The following is an 18408-nucleotide window of genomic DNA, read 5'->3' on the forward strand; positions in this document are numbered from 1 at the left end:
TCAATTTATGCAGCGCTTTACATATATATTGCACATTCACATCAGTCCCTAACCCGCAAGGGACGTACAATCTAAAGTCCCTAACTTACAATCATACATACACATACTAGGGCCAATTTAGACAGGAGCCAATTAACCTACCAGCATGTCTTTGGAGTGTGGGAGGAAACTGGAGTACCCGGAGGAAACTCATGCAGGCACAGGGAGAACATGCAAACTCCAGGCAGGTGGTGCCGTGGCTGAGATTCGAACCAACAACCCTAGTACTGCCAGGTGGAAGTGCTAACCATTTAACCACTGTGCTGCCCATCTTCTTTGTTTAATTTGGATAGGTTGTGGAAGGGTTGAATGTTTTTAAATATTTTATGACTGTGTACCTGGGCAGATTTTATTTGACCCAGTATTCATCCAAACATCACTACAGGATGTTGAATTGGGGGGTGACTTTAGGCCTCTTATAGCTCCATAAGATGTCTAGAACAGAAGTCAACACATTGAATCTTCCATCATTGAACACTTGAGCATCGAAAGTAGTATTGGCATACACTGATCTAGTTAAATCTTCTACTCATTGTATTATCATTCTGTTATCCTATCTTGACCATCAGGCACATGAATTGGTTGAAATGATCTGTATAGAATAATCATTGTTGCTCTTGTAGCTGCCCATCTGATATGCTTGATCTTCTAGGTCGGTTTAAAAAGAATGGAATGCTAATAAAGGAGTCTGCGCTCTCCAACACCTTGTACTGTTGCTTTTTATAGAAGCTGCTCCTTAGTAACTGCAGTGTCTCCCCTTCTGTTTCCCAGCAACTCTAAAAGCTAAATCTATATATTTTTTTTTTTAGGAAAGGTCTCATTTCAGAACCAGTTTGTTATTCTTGTACTAAACCTGCTTTATCATGCAGTGATCTCTGTGCTTACTACATATTTCTACTCACACTTGTAAATGTTTCTTGTCTCTCTAGGCTGGCTGAACCTGTATTTTCAGTATAAAAAAAATCAAACTTTATCATCAGTGTTGCATAATATTGAACTTTCTTAAAGGCGATGTCTTAAATCTCTGTACTGGCTGCTCTGGATTAGAAGTAATATTTAGGGCTTCCTTTGTCCCATATAGCCACGGTGTCTTCCGTGCCGCAGTTCCAGTTACTGAAGTGCCATCTGCTGTGAAATCTGGAAATGGGCTTCTCCAGACTCTGTTACGTTGGAAAGCGTGAATGCAAAATGAATTTACTGTTGCTTGCGAGGAAAGTTGCTGAGGGGAATATCCCTTGTAAAAAAAAACGTTTTTCTTTTATAGTGAACCGCAACCTTGCCAAAAATCTAACTGTGCTGTGGTTCAACTTCCCTTGTTAGTCTACAATCCTTGTTCCTGTAAAGCCCCCATGTTGTAGATAGGATTTTGACTTCTTTCCTGATTTCTTTACAAACAGAAATGAAACCCTCTTGTCTGGCATTAAACCCTACCTATGTTCGCCTCTTATGAGACAGGGCTCCTATTGACCCCTGAAGTTCTGTCATTTTATCCTTTGTTGGTCTTTTAGAGAAAATTGAATATGTATGTTTGATGAAGACCAGTGACCATATGGACCCCTAGACTGATGTTCCTTTTGCAGTTATCTCTTATATTTGACCATTGGCTTGAGGAGCGTGAGTGTAATGGGCTTCACATTGAAACATACTGCAAGGCTCACCAGTGTGTTTGAACCCTTTGGCCTTATACAAGTAAAGATGGAGGTGGGCTTGCAGCGCATGCCTTTTGGCACCTAGTGCACAAGGAATGCATTGAGCTAGCTCAGTGGGCTTATTGTTGGTGCATTTCCTTCACTGTGAGCACCAACAGACACTTTTCACACTGCAGAGTTGCTCATTTCTATTGTTCCCCCTTTTGTTACTGCAAAAGTGTGTCACCAGCACACCATGGATATCCAGAATGGGTCCAAAGCTTTATTCTGTGATCACAGCATAACTGAAGCATGTTACCTGATGCCTGATGAAGGGGTCCTGCGAGACTCCGAAACGTTGCTTCAGTTATTATGATTTGATCGCTTAATAAAGCTTTGCACCCATTCTGGATATTCGTGGTGTGCTGGTGACATACGTTTGCTTTGAATGTCTTCGGTTTCCAGACGGTGGTCACTGCAGCATCTACATTCACAGCCATTTTGTAGGAACATGTGCGGTGGGAATAGTGTGGTTGGATCCCTTTTGTTACTGCCACTCCCCTATCTAGCACTTATGTACAGTATGTACCTAAAAAAAATGTTTCCCTGGATGTTCTAAAAATCTGAATGTTAAGTACTTATTTTATTTTAACCAATATTTTCTAATATATTTTATTATTTTTTTTTCCTTACAGGACTTTTTCAGTCAAAACCAGAAATGAATGACCAGGAACCTGAGGGGCCCCGTGCCGTGTGACCCAGAATACATTCATATTCTGCCAGAGGTGACTATGCTTCCTGTCTGTAATGATAACTTGTGTTATATCACTTTCAGCCTTTCCACTTTCTGACATTTCATGTCATTGGAGCCTTTCCGGTGCTGTGTTTGTAGTTTGCCAGGAAACCTGGTCTCCTGGGGGAACACAGCCGGGAAGCCTTGTTTGTGTCGTTTTACAGGTTAATGTTGAAAGAGCACCTATCATTAATCTAGGATAAACCAAAAGGTGTTGGCCATTTTGTTTTCTGCTCCTCTCAATCCGTACCGTAAGATGATTTTTAGCTTGGACACATCTGCTGAGGGTTGGTGAGTGTCCAGGTCAGTGAGCAGAGCTCTATGTATCAGGCTGTGCCTAGGGCCGCAGAGGTTTAGAGCGAGGGGAGGCACTAAGCTTTTTTATTTTATTAGAAGAACTTCCTTTTACTTTTCCATAATCTGGCCACCTACTGTATGCAAACAATGATTATCATAATCTACAAAAAATGGAAATCAATATACCCCCATGTAGCATAAAAAAAAGTACCATAAACCATTGACAAGTAAAAGACGACATTAAAGTCCCCTGTGGACTACATTATTTTTATTTTTTTTGCCACCACCACCACTTCGAGTGTACCAACAAACACAACTGCTTAGAAACTTAGACATCGATGTACAAGAGGTCTCTCAGTGATCAGATCCTACATGGATGGATGATTTTCACACTCGCTCTCAGTGGCCATAGCTAGAACCTCAATGCACACAAGGTTTCACAGCACCTTTTAAGAAACCATGCTTGAATCCCAAATGGATGGAAGGCTGTCACTCTCACTCCCAATAACAATAACCTTATACACAAAGAGAGCGCAAAGAGAATTGCATAGTGTAGTATATCCCAATTGACTTTTATTGTAATTCAAGGCATATACTCAAACAAAGGAGAAAATTCGAGCAGAACAAAAACATCCTCTGGGCCATTGTGATGATGTCACTAATAGGATCTTCCCTACTTGTTTCGTCCTACAGAATGCCTTCCAAAAGGCTTCCAAGAAAAATAAATGTATTTGAACTTTGGTTAATTTTAAAGGGACAGCATAACACATTTTTTTTACACTTCTGTCTAGATATTTTCTTTTTGTTTAAATATCAGTGAGTGCTGCTGTTGCATTATTATTTCATATTGAGGCACTTTTAGCGTGGGTTTAACAAATACCACCTACTGCATGGACATTTAAGGCTAAATTAAGCAAGGTAACAGCAGGGTTAATGGGGAACAGGAGGTGTTAAGAGGAGTCAGTCTCTCTGTATAGTTCAAGAAACGTGAAACCATTTTTCTTTTCTATTGTTTGGTGGTCTGTACAAGTGAAAGTAGTTATGGGTCTAAAGCAGACTTCACACTGCCTACAATAGTGCGTTGTAGCATTAGGTCCTTATGAAATAAATCACACAACAAAATAGGTGTTGTCATGCAGGTGTTCCAGCACAGCACGGCATGTCCTCCAAACATGGCCCTGTCTGGGAGTGGTAACATTACAGCCTCACCTTTGTTTTTATCAGTGTGAATTTTGTAATATAACGGGAACACACGGTAGTCGTGGGAAAAGATTGCTGAGAATTGAGGGAGTGAATTAGACCGTTTGCTTCGTTGAAGTCGCTATAGCATAAATTGCATGTTAAACTATTTTTCAGGGGCTTTTTTAAATTTGATTTCATGACTGACCTGCCATACTAAGCTTCCAGACAGGCAACACAGCACCTTTTAAACTGAGATGCAGACCTAAAGGTTCACTCAAACCAAAAGTTTTGAAGTGATACTAAACACACACTGTTTAATTTTAATTTACATTGTCCCTCTATTTCTGTATGTGGATGATGGCACTGTCATTATTTTGATGAAAAACAATCTAATTACATTTTTTCCTAGTCTATTACGTGGTGTGGGCAGATTTCATGTCCCTCCAGCCTGTGGCTTAGAATAACAGGGAGGTGTAGCCTCCATCAATAAAGATGTTATCTCCCCCCCCCCCCCATTGTGTTTAGCTGGTTAGTGGGCATGTAGGAGGAGGGAGAGAGTGGACTGTCATATAGGCTGCTCAGATGTGATGGGGAGGAAATACTCCGCATGGAAACTCACTGAAAACTGAGCATGTGCATAGATGCCACTACAGCTGCAAAATCCCAAGCTGAATTGGGGACATGAAGAGAAGGTGGAGACAGAGAACAGCAGAATCAACCTATTTTTTTTTTTTTCCCGAATACAGAAAACTAATTTCATAGTGAATGAGTATGAATAGCATGTAATACAGCTTTTATTGATAGCTATTTATGACACTTTAAAACATGAGGCTAATGAGCGGAGTCACCTGCAATGTTCTGCTTTGGGGGCTCTCATGATACATGCCCTATATTCTATCCAGGCAGCAACTTTGGGACTACATACAGTTGTGTTCAAAATAATAGCAGTGTGTTGAAAAAAGTGAATAAATCTCAAAATTCTTCTAATAGCTTTTATTTCCATACACACAAATGCATTGGGAACACTACACATTCCATTCCAAATCCAAAACATGAAGAGAAATATATCAAATTTTGTGTTGTTCCTCTAAAAAAATGGAAGAAAAATGAAAAAAATGACCAAAACAAATAGCAGTGTTTGTATTATTCTTTACAAACTCAAACATTCACTATATAAACTGAAAAATGTTTGAAGATTTTGCTTTCCTTTGAATCACTTAATGAATATTTTGTCGTATAAGCACTGTTTCTGAGAACTGCTGTACATCTGTGTTGCATGGAGTCACCCAACTTCTGGCACCTGTGAACAGGTATTCCAGCCCAGGATGATTGGACTGCATTCCACAGTTCTTCTCTATTTCTTGGTTTTGCCTCAGAAACTGCATTTTTGATGTCACCCCACAAGTTTTCTATTGGATTAAGATCCGGGGATTAGGCTGACCACTCCATAACGTCAATCTTGTTGGTCTGGAACCAAGATGTTGCAGGTTTACTGGTGTGTTTGGGGTCGTTGTCTTGTTGGAACACCCATTTCAAGGGCATTTCCTCTTCAGCATAAGGCAGCATGACCTCTTCAAGTATTCTGATGTATTCAAACTGATCCATGATCCCTGGTATGCGATAAATAGGCCCAACACCATAGTATGAGAAACATCTCCATATCATGATGCTTGCGCAACCATGCTTCACTGTCTTCACAGTGTACTGTGGCTTGAATTCAGTGTTTGGGGGTCGTCTGACAAACTGTCTCCGGCCACTAGACCCAAAAAGAACAATCTTACTTTCATCAGTCCACAAAATGTTGCGCCATTTCTCTTTAGGCCAGTCAATGTGCTGTTTGGCAAATTGTAACCTCTTCAGCACATGTATTTTTTTCAACAGTGGGACTTTGCGGGGGATTCTTGCAGATAGCTTGGCTTCACATAGGGGTCTTCTAATTGTAACAGTACTCACAGGTAACTTTAGACCTTCTTTGATCTTCCTAGAGCTGATTGTTGGCTGAGTCCTTGCCATATTGGCTATTCTTCTTTCCATTCGAATGGTAGTTTTTCGCTTTCTTCCACATCTTTTAAGGTTTTGGTTGCCATTTTAAAGCATTTGCGATCATTTTAGCTGAGCAGCCTATCATTTTCTGCACTTCTTTATATGTTTTCCCCTCTCCAATCAACTTTTTAATCAAGGTACTCCTGTTCTTCTGAACCATGTCTGGAACGACCCATTTTCCTCAATTTCAGAGAGAAATGCACTGTAACCAGCATGTCCAACATTTGCTGCCTTCCTTTCTTAAATAAGGGCAATTATTGCCACCTGTTTTTCAAAAAATGAATGACCTCACTAATAGAACTCCACACTGCTATTATTTTGAACATGCCCCTTTCAATTAGTGATTCAATTACATAGAATCAGCAGCATGCATGTCATGACTGTTGGGTCTGTTGGATTTCTATTACTCTACTACACCTGCTAATAAATTATTTGCCGTGTAGAAATATCATTTCTACCAAAAACAGTGATTGATCAGGTTAGTGATGTCTGACTGCTATTATTTTGAACACAACTGTAGATGAGATTCAGGGACCACTGGGGTAATCAGATTTGCTTGGTCTTTGGTGCATCAAAGCTCTCTTGGCATTGAGCTTCCCTTTAGATGGATTGAAACTTGACCGGTCCAGCAAGGATTGACTTTTGACAAACTGGAATGTTGCAAAAAGCTTCATTCAGAAACCCCTCCCACCCCCCTGCTCCAGGACATTGTATTCTGACAGCAGCTCTTGCTGCCAGAATAGGCTGATCATCAGCTGCCGCTTCTGATTGACAAAAGTTTTTCAACTTGTTTGTCCAGTAAATGAACAAATTCTGTCACACGGACAGCCACACACTGATTGAAGGTCAGGCGATCCCTGCTGAACTTTCCGAATTCCGAGCTATATATAGCCAGCTTAACCGCTAACTGCTCAGATTTAGTTTGAATTGGTTGATAAATTGAATATTACATTGCTTATTTTTTTGCTGTCAGTGGCAGTCTGTACACAAAAAGCCATGTCCATTGGGTTAGAACCGGAGTCAGGTCAGCCACCACGGTCTTTAGCAGTACAGCTACTTCACGTAGAACAATATTTAAAACAGGCCTTCCATGAAAACTTTGTACTCTTTGTATCTGCTCTGACAGTTCATTGCTTCCAGAAATCGGTTAAGAACGTAACCAGCTTAGAGTGCAGTACAAAGATGGTCTCTTCCTTCAGGGAAAGTAGAATTGCCTTTTGTGTTGGAGCATCCGCTCCTTCGCTTGCTGGTTATTCTTCCTTGACGGTACTTTTGCTTTTAATTGAGGTCACCAATCCATTCGAAGTATGAGAACTTGTGCTGCATTTCCAATTGCCTATTGTACCCAGCTGACCAATTTGTGTGATGCACTGAAAGTGGCCACACTGTGGGCAAGATCATTATAGTGAAACAGACTGGCTGCTGCTCTTGACCCCGTACATTGAAACGTTCCTTGTGTTTGCTTTGTGCCGTGTAAATGAAAGAAAGGATCAAGAGTGGTAAGATGTATGTCGCTGCTTGTGGAGATGGAACTGAAACGGCCAACGTTCAGACTTTAGTTCAAAGGATATGAAGAGCTTACCGCCTTGTTTATTAAAGTCAATGTGTCGAGTCATTAAGGTATTCAAATCAACTAAACACCAAAGTTTAGACACCTTGTGATTTCTACAAATATTTTTATAGTAGTATTTATTCATGACATGCCAAAGGCACTTTTTAACCCATAATAATGTAATTTGTGGCAGTGCTTACATGTGTTCTTTAGATGCATGTGAAGTGTGACTTTTAATGACAGATTTTGCCTTAAACCAGGAATATTAGAATAAAATGAAAGGAAAAATAACACTTCTGATTATTATTATTGTTAATAATGATTTTTTTTTTTTTTTTTTGTGATTCCTACATTTACTGGTTTACAAATCAAATTCTTGTGTGGGGGTTCCTCTTGCTGATCACCAGCAAAACTGATTGACTACCATCTAGGTGTTCTACCTTTTTTTTTTTATTTATAATTTCTTTTTTTTTTTCTCTTTTCTCTAGACTGTGAAATCATGGGCAACGCAGAAAGCCAAAATGTAGAGCAAGCGTTGTATGGTAAAGAACACCCCAGCCTTGGGCGTAAGCACACATCCCGCTCACTTCGCATTTCCAACAAAGCCTCTCGCCGCACTCGTCATGCATCTTCGGGAAAGCCGGTTCACCGAAATTCTGAGGTCAGCAATAGGTCAAGCAGCACTCCCAGCATCCCACAGTCTCTAGCAGAAAATGGCATGGAGCCATACTCTCAGGATGCCAACCTGGATGACTATGATAGCCGAGGCTGGGTGGATATGGGCATGAGGCCGGTCTCCTATCACACAGATTCCTCTGTTACACCAAGTCTGAACAGCAGCACTGTCCTCACAGCGGCCTCCATGCAGAGCATGCAGGACTCTGAAGAAAGTAGGCTGTACGGGGATGAATCTGCCTATTTTACAGATGGGAACGGTCGCTCTCAGCTGTACATGACGAATGGGCCAAATCTCTTGGATGCTGCCAGTTTTAAGAAGAAACGTTCTAAATCCGCCGACATATGGCGAGAGGACAGTTTAGAATTCTCCCTCTCAGACCTGAGCCAAGAACACTTAACCAGTACTGAGGAAATTTTATGTTCCACCGAAGAAAAGGATTGCGATGAAACCATTCGAAATGATCCTGGAGACTCCCCTCAGCAACTGGATGCTTCCCAACGTGCCAACTCCCTCAGCGACTTGTACCCACAGAAGAGCCCTCACTCCATCAATGGAGTCCCCAGAAATAAATTCATGATTTACTGTAGAAATTTGGTTTCACATTCTCCTGAGTCTTTAAAATACAAACAGGCAACTCCTACAGCTGATGAGCCACCATCATACAGCAACTATAACACTCTGCCTTGCCGAAAGTCCCACTGTCTCTCTGAAGGAGCCACTAGCTTGAAGCTCAGCCACAGTAATAGCATGCATGGGCGGAGAGCTAAAACCACTCAGGTAAAGGTTTTACCTTCTACAACAACTTTTGCTAATTGTAGAGAAACGTTGAACCTTAAAAAGTGATTTAGATTTTTATATAAGAGGTGTGTGTGTGTGTGTGTGTGTGTGTGTGTGTGTGTGTGTGTGTGTGTGTTGCACTGCTAAAAAAAACAATTAAAGGAATATTTTGAAAACACATCAGATCTCAATAGGGAAAAATATGCCTGATATCTATACTGATATGGACTGGGTAATGTGTTAGGAATGTAAGGATTCCCCATCATTTGATGAAAATGATCTACCTGCAGAGGACTAAATTCAAAGATGCCCTGAAAATCAAAGTGAAAAAATGATGCAGCAGGCTAGTTAATTTTGCTGACATTTCATTGCAGCACCTCAGAATGGTACTCAGTAGTTTTGTATGGCCCCCACGTGCTTGTATGCATACCTGACCACCTCGGGTCATGCTCCTAATGAAATGACAAATGGTGTCCTGGGGTATTTCCTCCCAGATGTGGACCACGCCATCACTGAACTCCTGGACAGTCTGAGGTGCAACCTGGTAGCCTCGGATGTACCGAAACATGATATCCTAAAGGTGTTCTGTTGAATTTAGCTCAGGTGAGTGTGGTGTCATTCAATGGTGTCAATTCCTTCATCCTCCAGGAACTGCCTGCATACTCTTGCCACATGAGACCGGGCATTGTCATGCACCAGGAGGAACCCAGGACCCACTGCACCAGTGTAGGGTCTGACAATGGGTCCAAGGTTTTCTTCCCGATACCTAATGGCAAAATGTACAGTCTACAGCCTGTAGAGGTCTGTACGTCCCTCCATGGGTATGCCTCCCCAAACCAACACTGACCCACCAACAAAACGGTTATGCTGAACGAGGTCACAGGCAGCACAACGTTCTCCATGGCTTCTCCAGACCCTTTCATGTCTGTCATGTCTGTCACATGTGCTCAGGGTAAACCTGCTTATATCTGTGAAATTCATAGGGCGCCAGTGTTGAAAGCCAATTCACCAAAATTCTGAGGTCGACAATAGGTCAAGTAGCACTCCCAGCATCCCACGGTCTCTAGCAGAAAATGGCATGGAGCCATGCTCTCAGGTTGCCAACTTGGATGACGGCATAGGTTGAATGTAACTAATTGAGTTAGACCTTTCCAGTTAATTCATTTCCCTAATTGGCGTGCCTTCAAATGGTTGTAACGGCTCAAGGTTTTTTAAGTTCATGAATTCTATGCATGACGGTAAAAAACCTTCCCTGTGCAGTAGCCCCCCTATACTCACCTAAGTCTCGATCCATTGATGTGCACTGGAATCTCAGCTATCGTGGGACTCCCTCTCCTCATTGGCTGAGACAGCAGCAGAAACCATTGTCTCCCACTGCTGTCAATCACAGCCAGTGAGCTAATGAGGAGAGAGGGGGTGAGGCCAAGCCACCGCTCTGTGTGCGAATGGACACACGGAGCAGCAGGTGCCCCCATGTTAAGCTGTTGCTGTGCTATTGCTGTGCCCCCATGAAAAAGTGTCTCTGGAATACATGCACATTTATCCATGTTTTAGACCCTAACCACCCTACAAGTACAGAAAATTAACTTTCAATGTCAGAAATCTAGTGTGCTACTGTCTTCCTCTTTGACATAACATTGATTTGAATTCCAAAGCACGTGTTGTCAGCCCTGCATACTTATTTCTGATGGATTACAAGGAAACATAGAATTCCTCATATCATTCCCCCCCCCCCCTTATCTCAATAGCACCTCCTCATGGCCATCACCCCCCCCCCCTCCTCATGGCAATTGCTCCCCCTCCTGGCCACCATTGCCCCTCATAAACAGGGTGGACAGAGGAGCAACAAGTGGAACTACAGGTGATGGGACATGCAGGAATGGACACTAAGATGGATGGCAAAAGTCCAGGGTGCAGTTTATAAGTCCATATGTGTGGAGGGGGGGTACCCTCATTCACTGTGGCAGCCATTCCTCAGAGTATGCAGGCTCTGTGTAGAAAGACAAATGGGAGAACAAGGGAGGTGCCACTGAGTATAGCATTAGTGTGTGGTTTATTCAGCAAAGGTAAGTAACACTCACAAGAGAGTAGAAAAGTGATCGCTTGACATCAGTAATGCACAGCTTCAGTGCAGCCCAAAGTCAAGGGATGGAGTCCCGCTTCCAGGGATGGTGAGGAAAGCCCTTACTGCAGTCCTGGTATGGGAATGCTGACTGGAAGTGAAGTAACCAGTGTGGAACGCATCTGCGGGTGGAAGTGACATCATCTGACGAGGATCAGTGTTGTGCAAGCCTGTAGAAAGAGCCAGAGAGCTCCGAGCACGTACCCTGCCTGCACAACACTGGTCCTTTTGAAAGGGGTCTTCTGCTCTCTGAGCAGGTAGCTAATGGGATTGATGTGGAGGGCGGAGTGGCTGATCAGGATATTCAGGTAGGAAGATGGGTTACTGCAATGAGAGGGAGTGGTAGGGTCTCGCAGAAAAGGAAGGTTGGCCCTGGGTTTGTGCACCCAAACATATTTGCCAAGTTGGGTGAAGATGTGGGGGTGGCAAACTCAAGGGTGACAGCTCTGGATGTCACTGCTATCCTTAACAGCCAGGAGGGCAGACCATCTGGGAGGGGTGGAGAGGGTTGTGCAGGAAGGCCTAGACAGCTGGTGGTAGTAGGGGATTCAGAAGGACTGATAGAATAATTTGTCGTCAGGATCGCCTCAACTGAATGGTTTGATGTCTCCCTGGTGCCAGGGTTCAGCATGTGGTGGACCGGGTTGATAAACTACTGGGAGGGGCTGGGCATGACCCAGCTGTCTTGGTCCATGTTGGAACTAATGACAGATACATGGAAGGTGGAGGCTCCTTAAGAATCAATTTAAAGAACTAGGCTGCAAGTTGAAGGAAAGGACCTCCAAGGTGATATTCTCTGAAATGTTACCTGTACCATGCGCAACTTGGAAAAGACATGGGGAGATTCGAGAACTCAATGCATGGCTAAAGACCTGGTGTAAGAGGGAAGGATTTGGCTTTCTAGAGCCCTGGGCTGACTTTTCATTGGGGTGCATCCTATATGCTAGAGATGGTTTGCACGTAAATGGAAGGGGGTCTGCTGTGCTGGGGGAGAGGTTTATGGGAATGCTGGAGGAGTATTTAAACTAGAATAAAGGCGGGGGGGAAGAATTGGATTATAACGGGGTAGTTAAATTGGACAGGGGTCGGTACTTATTGGTGGGTGGAATGGGGAAAGATGGGGAGAAGGCTATGGCAGATAAGGTTTCCATGTTACAAACAACCAGTGGAATTGGTACCATGTGTATGAAAATAAAAATATGCAAAATATGTGTCAATGAATTAAAGTGTTCATCAATTCCCGAAATCTGCCAAGCAAAATAGGTGAGATGGAAGCTTTGGTGCATGAAAAGAACTATGATTTAATTGGTATTGCTAAATATTGGCTTCATTCTTCAATGACTGGGCCAATAATATTCCTGGCTAGGTTCTCTTTCGGAGAGACAGGGTAAATAGGAAAGCTGGTGGTGTCTGTCTGTGTCAGAAGTGATCGCAGAGCAAGTGTAAAAGAGGACCTAGTTGATGGAGAGTGTGATGAAGCATTATGGGTGGAACTGCACATGGGGGTGCGTACTACAAAGGTAATCGTTGGAGTTTGTTATAGGTCTCCCAGTGTTAATGAGGAGGTGGAGACTCGGCACAGATTGAAAGGGCTGGGACAGTGATAATAATGGGGGATTTTAACTACCCGGGAATTGACTGGAGTAATGGTACTGCAGGAACCGTTAAAAGGCAAAAATGTATAAAACTACAGGACCATTTTATGGTACAGTTCATAGAGTCCCCAACTAGGAATGATGCTCTGCTGGACCTGGTAATCTCAAACCATGCAGAGCTTATAATGAATGTCCATATAAAAGAACATCTGGGTAGCAGTGACCATAACATGATTTCATTTGTTAGCTGTAAACAGCAAGCACATATGGGAAAAATAAAAACGCTCAATTTTAAGAGAGCTAAGGCGGAGAGCTGCTCTCTAAGACTTAGACTGGGAGGGAATATTGGCATTAATGAACACAACACAGAAATGGGAGTTCTGTGTGACCACACTGCAAAATATATTCCCATGGGCAACAAGTTTAAAAGGCTAAAACTCAAACCTATGTCGCTAACGGCAAAAGTTAAAAAAGCTATAGATAATAAGAAAAGAGCTTTTATTAAATATAACAATGAAGGAACGCTATCATCATTTAAACATTACAAAGAATAAAACAGAAGATGCAAAAAGGAAATAAAGGCTGCAAAAATAGAAAACGAACGACAGATTGCAAAAGATAGCGGGACAAACCCCCAAAAATTCTTCAAATATATTAATAGTAAAAAGGTCAGGTCCGAGCATGTAGGCCCTTTACAAAATAATCTAGAGTGGGTGATTGGGGACAAAGAGAAGGCACATTTTATTAAATACCTTCTTCAGCTCTGTGTATACAAAGGAGCATGGGGGAGCTCTTGTCCATAATGAGTGTGGTATTGACACAGCTCCAGATGATCCACATTGGCTCACAATTGATATGATCCAAAAATATTTAGACAGAATGAAGGGGTGAATAAAGCACCTGGACCGAATGGCATACATCCACGGGTCCTTAAAGAATCATTTCAAAGCCATTGTTTCAAATTTTTAGGGAATCTTTAATGAATGGCATAGTACCACTGGATTGGCATAAGACCAATGTGGTGCCGATATTTAAAAAAGGGTAAAAATCTTTACCAAGTAATTTATAGACCTGTTAGTTTGACTTCCATAGTTGGGAAGATACTGGAGAGTTTAATAAAAGACCATATAGATGAGTTCTTGCTGGAAAAAAATATTTTAAGCAACAGACAGCATGGATTCATGAAAGACAAAAGTTGTCAAACGAATCTTTCTTTTTATGAGGAGGTGAGCAAAACCTTGGACAGAGGGGTGGTGGTGGACGTGGTATACTTGGACAGAGGGGTGGCAGTGGATGTGGTATACTTGGATTTTGCAAAAGCGTTTGACACAGTTCCCCACACATGGCTAATGTGTAAGGTAAAGTCTACAGGCTTGGAAAAATCCGTATGAAAATGGATAGAAAACTGGCTAAAAGATCGTATTCATAGAGTAGTGGTTAATGATCATCAGTGGTGTACCCCAGGGTTCAGTGTTGGGACCCTTACTTTTTAATATATTTATAAACTATATAGAGCCTGATATTAAAAATCCCATTTCAGTCTTTGCAGATGACACCAAGCTGTGCAGTGGAATAACGTCCTTACAGGATGTCTCCAACTTACAAGCCGACCTCAATGCTCTGTGTAATTGGGCAACTACATACTGGGGGGGTACAACTGGGGGAATCAATGGCAGAGAAGGATCTGGGAGTTCTGGTAGATCACAAGCTTAATAATGGCATGCAATGCCAAGCTGCGGTTTCTAAAGCGAGCAAAATCCTCTCTTGAGTTATGATCTCTCTCTCTCTCTGGAGTCTATACCTCTTATATTACCCCGGTACAAATCATTAGTAAGACCTCATCTGGAATATGCAGTTCAGTTTTGGGCACCAATTCACAAAAAGAACATTGAGGAACTGGAGAAAGTACAGAGAAGGGCAACCAAACTGATAAGAGGCATGGAGGAGCTCAGCTATGAGGAAAGATTAGAGGAACTAAATTCTCTCTTGAGAAGAGGAGATTAAGGGGGGATATGATCAACATGTATAATACATAAGGGGGATATGATCTCCATGTATAATACATAAGGGGGATATGATCTCCATGTATAATACATAAGGGGGGATATGATCTCCATGTATAATACATAAGGGGGGATATGATCTCCATGTATAATACATAAGGGGGGATATGATCAACATGTATAAATACATCAGTGGTTCATATAGTGAACTCGGTGTAGAGTTATTCACCCTGAGGTCATCACAGAGGACAAGGGGGCGCTCTTTACGTCTGGAGGAAAAGAAATGTATTCTCCAAACATGGAAAGGTTTCTTCACAGTGAGAACTGTGAAAATGTGGAATAGACTCCCTCAAGAGTTGGTTCTGGCCAGCTCAGTGGATTGCTTTAAAAAAAGTCCTGGATTGTTTCTTAGATACACAGAATATAACTGGATATAACATTTATAGGTAAAGTTGATCCAGGGAATATCCAATTGCCTCTTGGGGGATCAGGAAGGAATTTTTTTTCCCTGCAGGAGCAAATTTTATCATGCTTTGCTGGGATTTTTTTTGCCTTCCTCTGGATCAACTGGGGGTGTGGGATTATAACTTTTTTTTTTTTAAATGGTTGAACTGGATGGATTTTTGTCTTTTTTCAGCCAGACTAACTATGTAACTATGCAAAGTAGAGCAATTTAAACTAGAATATATGTCTGAAAAAAGGCATGCAAACAGAGGTTACCATCGGTGAAAACTGTGATGTAAACAGAAGATCCACATGTACAGTACAATTGTGATGTACAGACTAACGAGAAAGCTGAGAAAGTGGGCAAGGCGGACCAAGCACAACTTTTACAAGAAAAGACAAGATTAGCAGCTAACTTTAGATGCCTTTATCTCTGGGTCTCACTGTTTTCAGGTTTTTCTTTATTTTTACTTGGTGATCCTGCCAGTAGACAACACTCACATACTGTACTGTGTCTGTTGAAAAGCAGCTTTGTCCCTCCATAACAGGGAGGAGGTGTTCTGTAGTCCAGAGGTGGATTGGGCAGGGCTGATACTACTGCTTGAGATAACAAAGAAGCGCACACAGGGCAGCACTGGATTTCTGGTGCAGACAGGTATTTCGCACTTCTCAAACAGATATAACAATTTACTTTTGATGGTATGTTTACCAGACCAGAGGAGAGAAAATAAATAAAAAGTTAATTGTTAAATTGTGTGAAAACCCTATTGGTTATTATTAATTGCTCCCTTTTACGCTGATAAAAGTACCATTGAAGGAGCTCAGTGAGCTCTTAAAGTGTTACTAAACACACAACAGTAAAATCAGTCTGTATATGCAGTAAAGCATGCTTGTTATACGCACTGTGGAACCTAAGGGGTTAATCCTCCGCATTGTGTAAAAAGCTTGTCTTCTATGGTCCTCCCCTTCTTCTACTGTCCCCAATTAATCTGCTGATAGTACAGAGTTCTAGGAGTCACTCTGCACATGCTCAGTTTAGTGTGTATGGCTACGCACTAAACCAGCTTCACAGGCTTGGAGCGTAGGTGCATTCACTCCATGCTTCATCTGTGCTCGCCACAGAGGAATTTCTCCTCGCTTTTTCAAGCCCTGGGCCCTGAACACCTTTGTGGTGCATTACTCCGTTTGAACAGGCTCCCTAACACTAAACATGAAAACGCATAAAAAAGATGCATGTACTTTGTTTGAAAAGCACAGTAGTGGGTTACCATATGATTCTGTGCTCTAAATCGCAAGTGCATTGGGAATTGTATTAGGAATGGTTGGCACTGCAGCACCACAATGAGCAACACTGGCGTTGCAGTAATTGTGACCCAGGTTGTGTGATGATCCACTACCAGGGAGTGTGCTTGGCACCGCCTGGGCGTACAAGTGGGCTGAATGATGCTGGAGGTTGTTCATCATGGAAGAGGGTCAGCAGTGGAGAAGGGTGGGAAGGCATTGCTAAGCTGGCCATACATGGATCAAAATTCATCTGGTTCAGCTGGGACTGGCCAAATTTTGATCCATTTATGGACACACTGGTAGTACAGAAGTCAACATCTTTACAACCGCCCTGTAGCGGCAGAGCTCATAAGTGTATTCTGATGGCAGGGAAGCTTCCCTGCTGTCAGAATACAATAGCTCAGCGGGAGGGATTCCCCCATGTACCTCTAATGTATGGATGGGGGAATTGGGTATGTTTTTTTGGGTTTTTTTTAACTCATTGGTTGCACAAAAACAAAATGGACTTATGTATGGGCTGCCTTAAAGTGTTGCTAAACCCGGGACCATGCATTCACCATATCTGGTCTCCCACAGTACACAGAACATGGAAATGCAACTATTTTAGTAAATATAAATGGCTAAATACCTTTTCTCATCAGCAGTATATAGTAGTCTTGTGACTTCTATCAGTGTACAGCAGAGCACACGTTTAAAGCTTGTAGGAGGAATTTTCTTACTGCTCTAGGAGAATGCAGGGCCCCTGCCCCTCTGTCTGGACAGTGCTGATTGGCCCTGTGCTGATCACATGCACTCTCCCAAGAAAAAGAAAAACCTCTCTAGGATTACACACCAAACTGAGAATGTGCAGAGTTACTCAGCAGATAAGAGGGGGACACTGGAAGAAAGGGAAGATCAGAGAAAGCTGCATCAAACAGCATTTTTACACAATGCAGAGGTTTAACCCCTTAGGTTTCGCAGTGTGTATAACAAGCATGTTTTACTGCATCTACAGACTGATGTCAATGCTCTGGGTTTAGTAACACTTTAAGAGCTCACTGAGCTCCTTCAATGGTACTTTTATCAGCCTAAAAGGGAGCAAGTAATAACCAATAGGGTTTTCACACAATTTAACAGTTAACTTTTTATGTTCTCTCCTCTGGTCTGGTAAACATACCATCAAAAGTAAATTGTTATATCTGTTTGAGAAGTGCGAAATACCTGTCTGCACCAGAAATCCAGTGCTGCCCTGTGTGCGCTTTCTTGTTATCTCAAGCAGTATTATCAGCCCTGCCTAATCCACCTCTGGACTACAGAACACCTCCTCCCTGTTATGGAGATGAAGAGGGAGATGTACTGTAGCCCTAACATGCTTCGTCAGCTAGAGGAACAAAGCTGCTTTTCAACAGATACAGTACAGTGGGTGAGCGTAGTCTCCTTGGTGTGTTACTGGCAGGATCACCAAGTGAAAATAAAGGAAGAAAAAGCTAAGTAGCTCTTTCAGAACTTTTTTTTTGGGGGGGGGGGGGGTTGGAAAGCGTGTTTTTTTTTTTTTTTTTACATTTTTTAAATACGCATTCTTCTTTTTAAAAACACAAGTCACTTTTCTAAGTTTAGTATGAGAGCGAAAGCATGAAAATCTCAGAACAGTGGGGAACATCACAGCACTAAGGAGGTTGACCGCAAAGCAGTTGGGAATGAGCCTTTTACTTTAATGCCATTATACGTTTTTTGTTTTTTTTTAGTTAGTCACATGGGGACATTCTGTGCATCTTCTCCATATAAAAGGCCCAGAATAAATGTTCACAGATGGATCCCCTCCTTTACGCCTCATCATAGCATTCTGGACTTCAAAAACATTGGTATAAAATGTGCTGCACACAGCCCCTACTGCCTTTTTATTGTGCTTGAATGTTATCCCCCCCCCCACCCCCCTTCATTCCATACTGAAGGACACGTGTGTTTTTGTGTAATCTATTTTCACTGCACAC

General features: G+C 42.2%; 1 protein-coding gene across 2 annotated transcripts in view; it reads left to right on the plus strand.

The window, feature by feature from the left end:
* TIAM1 (TIAM Rac1 associated GEF 1) overlaps positions 1-18408 on the plus strand; it is a 575726-nt gene that overhangs the window by 336736 nt on the left and 220582 nt on the right. For both annotated transcript variants that reach the window (XM_089659507.1, XM_089659508.1), the window contains 2 exons: positions 2363-2452; positions 8023-8990. In XM_089659507.1, coding sequence (XP_089515633.1) covers positions 8034-8990 — 957 coding nt within the window. In that variant the 5' untranslated portion in view covers positions 2363-2452; positions 8023-8033. The remainder of the gene's footprint in view (positions 1-2362; positions 2453-8022; positions 8991-18408) is intronic.

This window comes from Staurois parvus, unplaced genomic scaffold (genome assembly GCF_062004578.1).
Source record: "Staurois parvus isolate SC_StPar_1 unplaced genomic scaffold, SC_StPar_1.0 ptg001162l, whole genome shotgun sequence".
Taxonomy (NCBI): Eukaryota; Metazoa; Chordata; class Amphibia; order Anura; family Ranidae; genus Staurois; species Staurois parvus.